We start from the raw sequence: 15,308 nt of genomic DNA, 5'->3' as shown, positions 1-15,308 counted from the left end.
CAGCTGCCAGCATAATTACAGCCCTTGTAAAAATATATTTTATTAACCTATTTTATTGAATGTATTTTTAACATTGAGATGGAGATACATTACAAAGGCTTAAAATATTTCAAATAAACTATCATCAAATAAATGAACAGATGCATGATACTATGACTAAAATCCATTAAATAATTATACAATTATATAATCCATTAAATGAGAGCCAGTTTGGTATAATGGTTAAGGCGTTGGTCTAGAAACCAGGAGACTATGAGTTTCTAGTCCAACCTCTGGCATGAAAAACCAGATGGGTGACTTAGGGTCACTCACTGTCTCTCAGCCCAACTCACTTCACAGGGTTATTGTTGTGGGGAAAATAAGAGAAGAAAGAGGTATTGGTATATTTGCTACCTTAAGTTATATATGAAAGAAAAGAGTGCAGGATAAGCATCTAAAAAATAAATACTAAAAGTTGAAAACCAACCCCAAACACAATTTAATAAACTAAAATACAATTTTAAAAAATACAAATCAGATTTTTAAAAGTTCATTCAATGTTTTATTAAAAAAGAAATTCTAAGACAGTCTTTCACTTTTAAGTGAGTAATAAAGTGTATAATGAAAAGGAATAAAGTAAAAGTAAAAAAATTAACAAAGGGTCATCAAGAAAGAATCAACCTGAGACAGTATTCTATAATTGGAGAATTCACACTGAAAAAGTCCCGAGATTTATTTATTTTTTGTTAAGCTGATATTCTGATTCGTAAGACACATATTGCCTAAGTATCTTCCCTAGATGTCGATGTTCCTCTATCCTGTAGCTAGCTTTTTATCTCAATTTTTCACATGAATATTCTAAACAACTCTTAGAAACTGGTCAAGAGATATCATTGTTAATCCCAAAACATGTGTCAATTTAGATCAAACTCAGATATGTGCATAATGACTTGGGGTGGTATGCTTTCTACCCCCTTGCATACAATCCTTAATAAAGACACAATTTCTGCACCATACATGTTATTGCGCACAATTGCAGAATTCTGTACTTTGAAGGGGGCTATTTATGCCATTAAATCCAACCAATTCACCCAGTGCAAAAAATTACTATTTATCTTGCAGCAAATGTAAAATCTCACTGCTAAATTCATGGGTGGCCTGGATTTCTATGATCTGTGCTTATAATTTCAAAAAATATATTCATGCATATAACACATTTAATTATGCTGTCAGCCGCAGCTGGTAGACCAGACTATGAAATCAACTCCAGAGAATGGTTAAAATTACTTTAATTGAGATTGGTTACTATAACAGAATCATGAAAGTCTGATCTCCTTCTTCTTAGAGTTCAGTGAATTAGAGAGGTCTCTGTTTGAGCTGCTGCCAAATATTATCTATACAGTGGGGCAAAAAAGTATTTAGTCAGCCACCAATTGTGCAAGTTCTCCCACTTAAAAAGATGAGAGAGGCCTGTAATTGTCATCATAGGTAGACCTCAGCTATGAGAGACAAAATGAGAAAACAAATCCAGACAATCACATTGTCTGATTTGGAAAGAATTTATTTGCAAATTATGGTGGAAAATAAGTATGTGGTCACCTACAAACAAGCAAGATTTCTGGCTCTCACAGACCTGTAACTTCTTCTTTAAGAGGCTCCTCTGTCCTCCACTCATTACCTGTATTAATAGCACCTGTTTGAACTTGTTATCAGTATAAAAGACACCTGTCCACAACCTCAAACAGTCACACTCCAAACTCCACTATAGTGAAGACCAAAGAGCTGTCGAAGGACACCAGAAACAAAATTGTAGATCTGCACCAGGCTGGGAAGACTGAATCTGCAATAGGCAAGCAGCTTGGTGTGAAGAAATCAACTGTGGGAGCAATAATTAGAAAATGGAAGACATACAAGACCACTGATAATCTCTCTCGATCTGAGGCTCCACGCAAGTTCTCACCCCATGGGGTCAACATGATCACAAGAACGGTGAGCAAAAATCCCAGAACCACACGGGAGGACCTAGTGAATGACCTGCAGAGAGCTGGGACCAACATAACAAAGGCAACCATCAGTAACACACTACGCTGCCAGGGACTCAGATCCTGCAGTACCAGACGTGTCCCCCTGCTTAAGCCAGTACATGTCTGGGCCTGTCTGAAGTTTGCTAGAGAGCATTTGGATGATCCAGAAGAGGATTGGGAGAATGTCCTATGGTCAGATGAAACCAAAGTAGAACTGTTTGGTAGAAACACAACTCGTTGTGTTTGGAGGAGAAAGAATGCTGAGTTGCATCCAAAGAACACCATACCTACTGTGAAGCATGGGGGTGGCAACATCATGCTTTGGGGCTGTTTCTCTGCAAAGGGACCAGGACGACTGATCCGTGTACAGGAAAGAATGAATGGGGCCATGTATTGAGATTTTGAGTGCAAACCTTCCATCAGCAAGGGCATTGAAGATGAAATGTGGCTAGATCTTTCAGCATGACAATGATCTCAAGCACACCACCCGGGCAACGAAGGTCCTGGAGTGGCCTAGCCAGTCTCCAGATCTCAACCCCATAAAAAACCTTTGGAGGGAGTTGAAAGTCCATGTTGCCCAGCGACAGCCCCAAAACATCACTGCTCTAGAGGAGATTTGCATGGAGGAATGGGCCAACATACCAGCAACCGTGTGTGCCAACCTTGTGAAGACTTACAGAAAACGTTTGACCTCTGTCATTGCCAACAAAGGATATATAACAAAGTATTGAGATGAACTTTTGATATTGACCACATACTTATTTTCCACCATAATTTGCAAATAATTTCTTTCCAAATCAAGCAATGTGATTGTCTGGATTTGTTTTCTCATTTTGTCTCTCATAGTTGAGGTCTACCTATGATGACAATTACAGGCCTCTCTCATCTTTTTAAGTGGGAGAACTTGCACAATTGGTGGCTGACTAAATACTTTTTTGCCCCACTGTATATTCTGGACTTAAAAATGCTCTAGCACCTGCAAATCTTTCAAGGTGAACTTCCTTATTCTCTCCACACCTATCATAGCTCATGGTATCAAATGCAAGAATCCTATGCGTTTCTCTCTCTCATATTTAGAAGGCTGCCCAGCTCAATTTGAAGCGTCATGTAAGTTTAAAAACAAACCAAAGACAACAAAAGAAATAAAAAATAGAAACAACCAGGAAGCCAACATGCTCCAACATATTAATACAATGTCACTTAGGGGACATATGTTCCACTCAAGCCAAGGAATAAAAGCCAGGCCTCCAATATCCATTTAAAGGGCAGGAGTCTTGGTTTTACTTGAACCTTGGAGAGGGAGGAGATATAATCCAAAGGACAGTAATATTGTGCTATGATGACCCATCAATAAGGACATTTATTTGGTTTATTAGTAAGTATGACTTACCTAAAAGCTTTTCATGTTCTTCTCTTCGTTCTCTGGCCAGTCGTTGTCTTTCATCAACTTTTAGTACTGGTATACAATTAGTGAAAATAATGTAAGATTTAGGCTCCAAATCTATTCATCTTATATGAGTGGCAGCTATTCCTGAATTCTACAGAACATAGTTCTAAGCATCAATCCATAAAAATCTATTCTTAAGATGTCATGTTAAAAAATGCAGGATTCTAAAACCAATTCAGAATTTATTTCATAACAAAATAAAAGGCACAGAGTATTTAACAATTTGTCTCATTTTTTTCCTCACCATATTCAAGAACATCTTATTAAAATCTTTCCCAACCATATATCCTCCAGGTGTTAGTTGGGAACTTGGAATTACATTTCTGACACATCTGAGAAGCAGAGGACCGGTTTAAATAGTATATATCCATCATCATTTTGATCAGGTCCATAAATCAGTTAGAAAACTTACATTAAAAATAAATACCCTGGAACATGTACATTTCTATATTATTGAAGTTTTCTAGACTTCTCCCTGAAATCTGCAGTGCTTCCAGATATTAATAATCAAAAGGTATTGGGCTTCTACCTCATATTTTTCTTCTTTAATGATCTTTTTTTCTTGGAAAGAAAAAAATATGGTGGAAAAAGCAATGAGAGGTAATGGAATAGTTTGCATATTGACAAGGTCATTTAAAGTTCTCAAAATAAGTGAATGAGGCAAAGCAATTTCATATTAAAAGCTTCATCTGGAAGTACATAGTGTTCTCTGTCCAGCATATTGAGAGTCTTTCAGTGGTATGAACTCCAGTATGCAATTGCAGAGTGCTTACATTGGGGAACCTCTAAGTCAGCGGTCTTCAAACATGGTCCTTTTATGACTTGTGGTCTTCAACTCCCAGAATTCCTCAGCCAGTGTGCCTGGCTGAGGAATTCTGGGAGTTGAAGTCCACAAGTCATAAAAGGGCCCAGTTTGAAGACCTCTGCTCTAAGTAGCTTGCATTAAAGTTAATTCACAACAACGTGCTATAGAATCCTATCCATCCTACAGGTAATCCTCTACAATTGGGACTAGAAGTTTCACTGCTAAGCAAGGTGGTTACGTGATTCACATCCAATTCTACAACCTTTTTTGCCACAGCTGTTAAAGCAAATCACTCTGCAGTTATTAAGTGAACCACACAGTCATTAAGCAAATCCAGCTTCCCCCATTGACTTTGCTTGTCAGAAGCCAGGTGGGAAGATGGCAAATGGTGATCATAAAGATATGCTGGTTGCTAAGTGCTCAAATTTTGATCATAGTGACTCTTGGGGATGTAATGATGGCTGTAAGTGCTGTTGTACCTTTGAATGGTTGCAAAATGAATGGTTGCAAAATGAGGACTACCTATAGCTCTTTAAGAATTACTTCTTATACTAAAATAAAAACAATCTGTATTCACTTTTTTCCATAGGATACATGAATTATTTTCTCCAAAACATTAGGTTCTGAATACATTATTTTTCAGAATTCACAGCCAGTGGTACTTTTTTTTCTACTAGCACATGCAACAGTTTTTGCAGGCTCACAAATGAGAGTAATCAGTGAGGCAGATCCTTACGTTATCTTTTATCTGTTTAGAATCAGCAATACAATAATAAGCACGAACACAGTTGCAAGGCTAATAAAATGCTGTAGTATTTCAAGCAGTAATATCTGTTTGACTGTATTTGCTATGCTTACATATGACTCTTCCTAATAACAATGCTGCATCAGGTTGCTGAATTATTTAAAGTAAAATAATAACCTCCACAGTAAATGGATTAAAAAATCAGCAAACAATTTATATACAAAACAGCATACTTGAAATAGAATTAAAACAGCAATATTTAAAATCTGCAGAATGTTGGCGCTTTAAAGTATAACAAACCTTGTCACATTTCATACACGGAAAATGCTGGGAAAAATTAAATTACTATAATACCTGTCTTGGTTCCTGCGGGATTAGTGCCCTGTCCTAAAAGGGCAGAAGAGGGTCGGCTGGATGAGACAGCTTTTTTATCTGGTGCTTTAGAATTTTCAGATACTAAAATGAAGAAAGAAAAAAAATTAACCCTATCATAACAATCTCTGTTTTTTTCTTCTCCCTGAGATAATCAATGCCAACCATTCATCTACAGGTAATTTTCAACTTAATAACTACAATTTGGGACTGGAATTTCTATTGTGAGACAGTGAGACCATAAACTGAGTCACCATGTTACTGGACCCAATTTTATGACCATTTTTGCTACAGTTCTTAAGAGAAACAGTGTTGCTCATAAAGAAATTCATGTGTTCTTAAGCAAGTCCAGTTTCCTCAAAATGTTTTGTGGCAAGTTGCTGGATAAGTTGCAAATTGCAATCATGTGACTATAGGACACTACAACCAGCTGTAAATGTGAGCCAGTTGCCAGCATCTAAATTGTGATCACATGATTGTGGCGTGGTGATGTGAGGGTCATAAGTACAAGGACAAGAAGCGGTGAATGCTCCAACACTGGAAGTTTTTAAGAAGAAACTGGACAGCCATTTGTCCGAAATGTTATAGGGTTTCCTGCCTGAGCAGGGGGTTGGACTAGAGGACCTCCAAGGTCCCTTCCAACTTTATCATTATGATGATGATGATGATGATGATGATGAAGTATTTTTGGAGGCCATTTTAACTTTGAATCATTGATAAACAAATTCAGGACTATCTTTTCATGAATTAGAATAGGCACAGAATGGCAACATACATCTTTCTAGATCAGTTCCTCAACTTTAGTACTGTAACTTTAAAACGTGTGAAGTCCGTACATCTTATGGTTGCCAAAGTTGAGAGACAGTGTTCCAGATATTGCTGGATTGTAACTTCTAGCAATCTCAGTCACATGGCCAGTGGCACAGAAAGTGAGAAATTGTGGTTCAGTAACACTCTGGGGAAATCACAGGTTGTATAAAAACTGAAAACAGATGAGTTGCATCTGCTAAAAAAAAACCCCTACCCTTCTCTTGTCTGGGAGCAGGTGTCAGGGTTTCAGTAAACAGATAATCTAGCATTGAATTCAACCCTTTGTGTGCATCAGAAAACAGCCTCTATGGAATTAGAAGGTCTAATGTAAGAGATATCTAACATATTCTTGGGCAGCTGTTCTCAAAGCGTGTCCTGAGAGACTCCTTGGGGGAAGGGTCTCTGAAGGGGTCTGCAAAGTCAAATAAATATTTTTTAAACAGCTTACTTTCAATTTCTGATACAGTAAACACGAATAGATAGAACCTACATAAACCAAAGCTCTTGGGGGCCCTCAATAATTTTCAAGAATGTAAAAATCCTGGGACCACAATGTTTGAGAACCACTGTTCTAAGGATATGTTCAGCACTACTGGATTCAAAGAATACTGGAATGAATGGCACCACTATAAACATATTCATATTTATTTATCACAGTAACAGCCTTTCCCATTCTTACAGTCTATTTTTACTGCACAGTAAGTTCCCAGGATTCTTTATTGGCATTATCAAAGGTCAAAAAATTGCCACATTACACATGGCAACCTTACTTAAAGTACAGCAATCCACTCCATTACATTAGGCAGCCATGCTGCTTTGTTAAAAGAAGACCAAAAATCATTCCATATAGAGTAATGTCTACAATTTTTTTTAAAAAAATGTTTATATTTCCAGGTCCCATTCAAGCATACCTAAGGCCATTCAGTGACATGGGAACTCTGCACAGCCTCCTAACACACATTAGCCAAAATATTGGAGAGAGTGCTATCGATGTAGCTCTTGCAAAAGAAGGTTTGCTATCTAAAACTCCACCTAATGTTGTAAGAGGTAGCCCTTGACTTATGACTATAATGGAATTTCCCTCGTAAGTCATGATGGTCATAAGTCAAGGCACCTACCTGACTAGACATGATTTCATGACATTTCTTTGTCACAGTCACTAAGCATTAAGTGAATCCATGTATTCATTTGGAAGTTCTTTGCTGGAAACCAGCCCCAAAGTCATAAATTGCCTGTAAAAGTGCTCTAGTAGCTGAGCAAGGACTATCTATATTGTATTGTTTTTCTGATTTCAGGTTTAATACTAAAGTATTCAAACAGGATATTGTAAAGCTGCTGTATAGATGTACACACACACTGCTTCAGTGATATCGATTGGCAATTCATTGGAGGTGCAACAGGATACCGTGTAGTTATTATCACAGTGGACATAAAGCGAAGACAGCCTCACTTTGCTAACTTTGTCTGAACAAGCAGAACAAGATAAATCTGATTAATATTAGAACTTTGTCTGAACTCAGAAGCAGAACAAGATAAACTCTGATTAATATTAGAACTTTGTCTGAACTCAGAAGCAGAACAAGATAAACTCCGATTAATATTAGAAGGGGGGGGTCACTTGGGAATTGCCGGGCTACTGGATAGTCTGGAAAGTAAAAACACAACAACAAACCATCTTGGAAGAAAGGTAACACAAGCCCTTCCAAGAACACTGCATGGAAAAGAACTTTAGTCAAGAGATTTTTCTTACCTTTATTCCTCTCCAAAGTCCATATTTAATCACTTGTATAAAACCAGAATAAACTTGTAATTCATAACATTGCTAAAACCAAAAGCCAGTAAGCTGCATTTATTTGCAGTTCAAAAGAAGCAACTTCAGAAAAGATACGACATGGTAAAGTGAGCACAGCTTCCGACAATAAAGTGTTTGAAAGTTATTCTTTTTTCTAAAATCCTGTTTTAAAAAGAATTAACACGAACATTCCTTTGTACAAATGTCCAGATTTTAATTATCTGCTTAATGTCTTTTTAATATGTCAATACAATTATCTGCCATTTATTTCTTACAAGTCCTAATGTTTTCCCCTGCAACGTGTAGCTTTTAAAATGTTTTTCCATGTGAAATCGAATTTAGGCCGGTCACTGGACCAGAGATTTACACTTCCCAGCTTTCGGATTCATGCTGGAGCCCAACTTCAGGTAATTTCTCTACTGGAATATGTGCTTTGGGCTGTTCTGCGAGTCGTGTTTATGTGGTGCCTTCCTATTGGCTGATTGGTGTGTTGATGGCTAGCAATTGGCTGTCATTTCCTTAGACTGCCAATGTTTTTCCATGTGTTCATGATCTATATCCTCAGTACATATGGGATGATCTTCATACCCCATTCCAGGTGTTCTGATGACATTCAGTAAGCTGAAGAAGGACTAAAATCTAAAGCCAAATCCTCATAGTTGAAAGGTTTCACCAGTAGCACAATATCTGAAACTGATCCAGTTGCATCAACTAGAAGCCACAATTATTGCTTCTGGTAGGTGCCCTCATTGCAATCTCAACATTGCTTTTTTTGAATACAGACTTCATATGCTATCGTATTTCTATTTCTTTATTTATAGTGTGTTCTTTAGCAACATCCTTCAGGAAAACTAATTACTTTTTTTTAAAAAAAAAGGGAACTCTGCATGACATGTATAAAATAGTCGAGTAGTTAAATTAAAAACTAATGATGGGTGAACAGTACTACGGCTTTATATCTAATTAAGAGACTATTTCAAAAGGTCCAGAAGAATAAATTTTATAGTCATTCTGGCACCAAAAAGTCTTCTAAAAGTACAGCCCAAGTGAATGATCTGGGGATACTATCCTAGATACTGGAAACTGCTATAATAATGGCCTCATCCCCAAGCCAACATCCATTTATCTTCAAGGGGCAGGATATTCTGAAGAGACTCATGAGAAACACTTCAGCGTGTAGTAGCTGTTTATATCACTCACAAGTAGTATAAGATACAAGAAAATTGAGGTAGCAAACAACTGTGCAGAGCTATGATAAAAAAAGAAAGTTGCAATACGCTTATCTAAATGTCTCCCTTTCCAGTTATGTGGTTTATTTTTCTCCACTTACCTTTCTGCTAATTTTCATATGATAAACTTGCTGTTATTCAGCTTCTTAAATACTCCATAAATGTATTATGCATAAGTAACTTTATTATTTAATATGAAAGATTCAGTTGTAAGAGTAGAGATTTTGACTTCTCTTTTTTTTCTTTTGATTCAGTCTGGCAACAGAGCTACAGGAATATATCATGCTGGTTAGCTCGTTCCTTATTTTATTCCATAAAATTATACTCATATATGATGTCTAGATTTGAATGTTATGTAAATCAGGGAACAGCCACTTCCAACAATGTTTCATCACCTTACCCTTTTACAATTAGAAATATAAAATATTTAATAATCTGTTTCTTTCATACTCTTCTCCCAATCCCAAGTACAGAAGACTCTCTATGGTACTTATTTCTTCTCTCCCAAAACCTGCTCCACATTCCACATTTACACTGTAGGTATAGGCAGACTGAATTTTGTTTTCAACCCAACAGTCCAGACTGTGTAGTACTCCCACCATAAAGCATTCTCCTATAAAAAGTATATAGAAGAGATACAGAAAGCACAATTCTGGGCAGGTTAGAGCAGGTCAGGGTTGAGCACAATGGGAGGCCTCTCAAGAAGAGCCAAAATATTTAACAAAAATTTTGCACCAATCAGAGCAAAACAAACACCGCTGGGCACAGCAGTGCTCCCAACTGTGCTTTTTCCCTGTGCTGAGTATATTATTTGTACTTGGCAAATGCAAATGAAAAAAAGTCTTGTTTCAGGAAAAAAAAAACATCTTGGTAGAAGAAAGAGAGAGACAATGGGAAAAATTGAATTAGTAATTAACGAATTTATTCTCCAATTAAGGGGCTCTTGCAATCTGTCATCCAAATCTTAGCATGTGTTTTTTCTTCTGCTTAAAAACTTTAGTCGCCTGTAGTATCTAGTTTCTAAAATTATCACTCATCTTTTGTTATGATTCACACTTGCCAGGATAGCAAAAATACGTCTATTCCCAAAAATCTTACAGTAAAGGTCAATATTTCTAATTTATCTGGACTCTTAGTTCATTTACAGATTTCTTAAATCAAAATCTTATTTAGCTTTTTGCTGTTTATTTCAAATTATTTAAGTTCTTAAGCTTTTAATTAATTTTTCTATGGTTCAGAGTTGAAGACAATCTCACCCCAAAGAGACTTTGTAAATCTGTTGTTCTGAATATTTTTAATAGATTTAGAATAATTAATAGGCAATTTCAAAAAAGTGATTAGAAAGTGATTAGACGACTTCCAAAGTAAAAGATTTGGCTCCAATGAGAATAAAAAGTTTTTGCACAATAACAATAATGTCAAGTGTGCTATTACAGAGGAAAGAAGAGCCTAGTTCTTGAGGAGCTGGATCAAAGAGGTGCCACACTTCCTTTTGAGAGATGGTGAGGCCTGCAGTCTTGAAAAAGGATGTGGAAAACTTCATTAATATAACTGGCTCCAATCCCCCATTTGAGGGAAAGTTTTTAGGAGAATGGTGGGAAATTAGAATGCCCTAGAAAAAGTAGGTTATCTAGTCCACTTTCAGTCAGGGTCCAATCTAGCACAGGATAGAAATGGCATTGATCATTCAAGTGGATTACTGTTGTTGGGATCTGGATAGTGCACTCTGCTTTGCCTTATGAGATTTCTTGGCTCTCTTCAATATTATCCTTCAAGCTACCCTCCTGGATCAATTTTGAAAGTTGAGAATAAAACAGCCCAAAGCTGCATCTTAGCAAGGATTGTTGGTTAGTTATGGCTATCTATTGGCCCTATTGTTACCGTTAGAGGAAGAGAAGATCTGAAACAGTAGGTCTATAACCCAAGGATCTTCCTGGATTCACTGTTACTGCTGGATGGGTATATGAAAGCTTTGGTCAAGATTTGTTGTAATTTCTGAGTCCTTCTCAAAAATATTTAGCGAGGGCATAGAGAAAGATGTATATCTGGAAAATGCTTTCCAGAAAAGGATGCCCCTACATTACATTAGCTATAGCAAGCTACACATGCCACATAATTCTGATTCATGTTCCCTCTCAACCCAGAGGTGGGTGGATGACTGGGTATTTTCTCTCATTCTAACCTATCACATAGGAACTGTGATAAAGAAAAATAGGAAAGAAAGGGAAAGGCAGATTATAAATAATGAATGAATCCTATTCTATTTTGATTTCTTTTCAAAAGGTCATAATGCATAATACATACATTAAACCTGCCTTCTAATGTTTTACTCTTTGAAATTACCTTTCCTACTTGGAAGTCATCTTCTTTAGCTTTCATATGACTTTAGCCCTCTCTCCTCTCCTCTCCTCTCCTCTCCTCTCCTCTCCTCCTGTTACATTCTTTTCCTTCATAGACATATTTTTCGGTAATATTTTAGTCTTATTATTATTTGCCTTAAAACCAGAGACTTTCCCATACTGGGTTATGATTTCCACCAAATCCCTTACCAAGTATATCGGTTGAGATAATGTCACAACCAAATCATCAGCAAAAGCTCTCAACCTATAATCATTCTTATTTATTTTTATTCCCTTTATTATAGTTGATTCACGAATTTTAATTAATAAAATCTCCATTGTTAAAACAAATAACAATGGAGATAATGGACATCCCTGTCTTGTACCCTTTTCAATTTTAAATGCTTCTGTTAATCCCCCATTAATTATAATTTGTGCCGATTGTTGTTGATATATAGCCTTAACAGCATATAAAAATTTATCCCCAAAATTCATTTTCTCTACAACTCTCAATAAAAATTGCCAATTTAATTGATCAAAAGCTTTTTCAGCATCCAAAACTATCAAAGCCGCAGGAATTTGATTATTCTTGTCCAAATACTCAATTAAATTAACAATTTGTCTTACATTATATTTCATATATCTCCCAGTTACAAATCCAGATTGATCACTATGAATCAATTGCTTCAAAACATGCATTAATCTATTTGCCAATATTTTCGAAAACAATCTTATAAACTGTGTTCAAAAGAGATATAGGTCTATAATTCTTAGGCTGGGTAAGATCTTGATCCTCCTTTGGGATCAACGATATAAAAGCCCTTCTCCAAGATGGAGGTACTCTGCTCCCAACAAAATACTGTTAAAAAGTTCCTTTAATGGTTCTATCAGATAACATTTTATAATAGATTGCTGTTAATCCATCTGTACCAGGAGCCTTACCAACCTTTAACTGTTTGATTGCCCAAATAATTTCCTCAGAAGTAATTAAACAATTCATCTCATTTTGTTGATCATTTGAAAGTCTAGGAAAATATGCTGCCTGTAGATACTTATCTATATCTGAAACTTGTACGTTTTCACTAGCATATAACTTTGAGTAAAAATCTAAAAAACTCCTTTTAATCAAATTTTGTTGATATACCTCTTTACCTTTATAATGTATTTTCTCTATAATCCTTGACTTCTGTTTCTTCTGTAATAGATAAGCCAACCACCTACCAGGCTTATTTGCATTACAAAACGTGTTATGTTTCATATAACGCAAATTAATTGTGATCTGATCAGCCATTAACATGTTAAATTGCTCCTTAAGCATATTTATAGAAGCCTTTAACCATTGTCCAATGGATTCAAAATAAAAGCCTTCTCTTTCAGTTTAATATTTTCTTCCAACTCTTTACATTTTTGCATCTGTTTACACCTATGCGCACTGTTCATATGAATCAGAACCCCTCTCATATAAGCTTTACTAGCATCCCAAACCATTGCCATCGAGGTACCCTTATACATATTCAAAAGAAAAAATTCCTTCAAATATTCTCTACATTTCTGTGAAATCCCCTCATATCTAAATAAATGTTCATTCAGTCTCCAAGTCCTTCTATTCCTGTCTTCAACAGATAACTCCAACCATACAGGACTATGGTCCGACAATATTCTAGGGAAAATCTTGGCATTCTTGACCCTAGAAAAAAGATCGGTGGTGATTAGAAAAAAGTCGATTCTGGAATACGATTGATGCCTGTCTGAAAAAAAGGTAAAATCTCTGTCCTCCATATTTCGTTCTCGCCAAATGTCTCTAAGTTCCAAATCGTCCTTCAAATCAAAAAAAGCTTTATGTAATTTAGCATGATTGGAAGATTTTAAAAAAACGTTTTTGTCCTTACTTGAATCTAAAACACCATTCCAATCACCCATCATAATAACAGATTTATAATCCAATTGAGTTAATTTCTGATGTAACAACTTATAAAACTGTTTTTGTTGTTGATTAAGGGTGTATAGTCCAATAATAAGAAATTTCTTGCCATATAATACTAAATCAATGATAACATATCTCCCTTGTATATCAGAATCAATTAATTTAGCCGATAAGTCTTTTCTTACATAAATAACTACACCCCCTTTTTTTTCCGGAACAGAAGCTATAAAATGTGATCCCAACTGGGAATTAATCAAATACTTTTGATCCTTTAAAGCAATATGAGTCTCCTGCAAACAAACAACATCATTCTTATGTTGTTTCAAATAATGAAATACTTTCTTTTCTGTGGTGAATTCAGGCCGTTAATATTCCATGTCAGAAACTTTGCCATTCTTAATGGCCTGAAGCCTCTGGAACACTACTTGAAGATCAGCTGTTGATGATCTCTTCGGTCTTGTCCCTCCCACGGGCTCTGTAGTAATCGGACCTTGTATTATGGATCCAACATCAGCCTTCTGCTGTTCCTTTTCTTTACGTCTATGCACAGCATGAGTCATCCTCTGTTCCTTTGGATCACCTTTTACCTCCAAACACTGTTCCATAGGTCCAGCCTGTAAATCTCCTACAACCAATGACGTTGCACCTTCAGCTGGCTGTTCTTCCAGCCTTTCTTCTATTCTCTTAGGTCGTGGAGATGGTGGCGAACCTGCTTTCAGGACAGAAGTATAAAAATCTTTTGTTTTTGAGATTGTATTAAGTATATAACGTGTCCCAGCATAGTTCACCACTATTCCAACAGGTATCTCACATCTAAACTGAACCTATCAATTTTTAAGCTCCTCAGCCAGAAAAGCGAAATCCTTTCCTTTTCTAAGGATTTTTGGAGGTATTTCTTTTAAAATTATAACATTTTGAGCTGCAATTTGAAATCTCTTCTTATAAAAAGCCTGTATAATTTCATTACGAAGTGATCTCCTAGAGAAATAAATAACCACGTCTCTAGGTAAATTTCTCTGCCTTGCAATACATGAATTGACTCTAAATATTTTGTCTATCTCTCTCAATATTTCCTCAAGTTCACATACCAAAATAGGAGCAATATCTCTTGCCACCTCCTCTCTCAGATCCTCTTGCGGATTCTCCTTCAATCCTCTTATTCGCAAAGCAAATACCATGTCTCTATATTGTGATATGGTAACTTCATCCTGTGTTGTATCAATCTTATTTTCAACTTTACCAAGTCTGTTTTCTAGTCTCGCAGTATTTTCCACAACTTCATCTACCCTGTCATCTATACGTTCAATATGGGCGGCTAGCCCTTGGAATGAAGCACTATATCTTCCCTCACTTCCCTGTTTTTATTCTCAAGAAGCTCTGCCACCTCTTCTTTAATCTCTTGCGCTGTTTTTTTCAAAGCATCTTGTATATCTTTAAGTGTAAATGCCGGTGGTGGAGGAGAGGGTGGGGGTGACTTAGGCTTAGTTTGCAACACAGTCTGAGTTACCGGAAAGGAGATTGAACCTTTAGGGACAACAGGGATTCCGAGACGCTTTGAAGCCATTTTCTATCTGTTTAAAACCACTTGTTATAAAATCAGCAATTACAAAAAAAAGGGAAAGAGAAGGCTAATTCCAAAAAAAGAGAAAAAAAAGATTCTTGCTTTTTAAATAGCCAAAATCTGTTACGTATTTAAACTTTGTTGCCGAATATAAGTCTTTCTTAACACTGTCCTTTCAAACAAAGAAACAACACTCCAGCACCATTTTCTCCTCTTGCTTTTAGTGAAATTGAAAGGTGGAGAAGATTCGTTTAACTCTTTTCCTGAGTTAAAGTCCCAAG

At 36.3% G+C, this 15,308-nt stretch overlaps 1 protein-coding gene across 11 annotated transcripts in view; it reads right to left on the bottom strand.

The window, feature by feature from the left end:
* The window catches only part of MAP7 (microtubule associated protein 7), a 103,765-nt gene that overhangs the window by 31,159 nt on the left and 57,298 nt on the right, over positions 1–15,308 (bottom strand). For all 11 annotated transcript variants that reach the window (XM_039323229.1, XM_039323204.1, XM_039323186.1 and 8 more), the window contains 2 exons: positions 5,355–5,456; positions 3,394–3,459 (listed from right to left, as the gene is read on the bottom strand). In XM_039323229.1, coding sequence (XP_039179163.1) covers positions 3,394–3,459; positions 5,355–5,456 — 168 coding nt within the window. The remainder of the gene's footprint in view (positions 1–3,393; positions 3,460–5,354; positions 5,457–15,308) is intronic.

This window comes from Crotalus tigris, unplaced genomic scaffold (genome assembly GCF_016545835.1).
Source record: "Crotalus tigris isolate CLP2741 ecotype Arizona unplaced genomic scaffold, ASM1654583v1 scf7180000017611.44802233496:7321179, whole genome shotgun sequence".
NCBI lineage: Eukaryota > Metazoa > Chordata > Lepidosauria > Squamata > Viperidae > Crotalus > Crotalus tigris.
The sequence above is the reverse complement of the archived record's forward strand: the minus strand, read 5'-3'. Positions and strand labels throughout refer to the sequence as shown.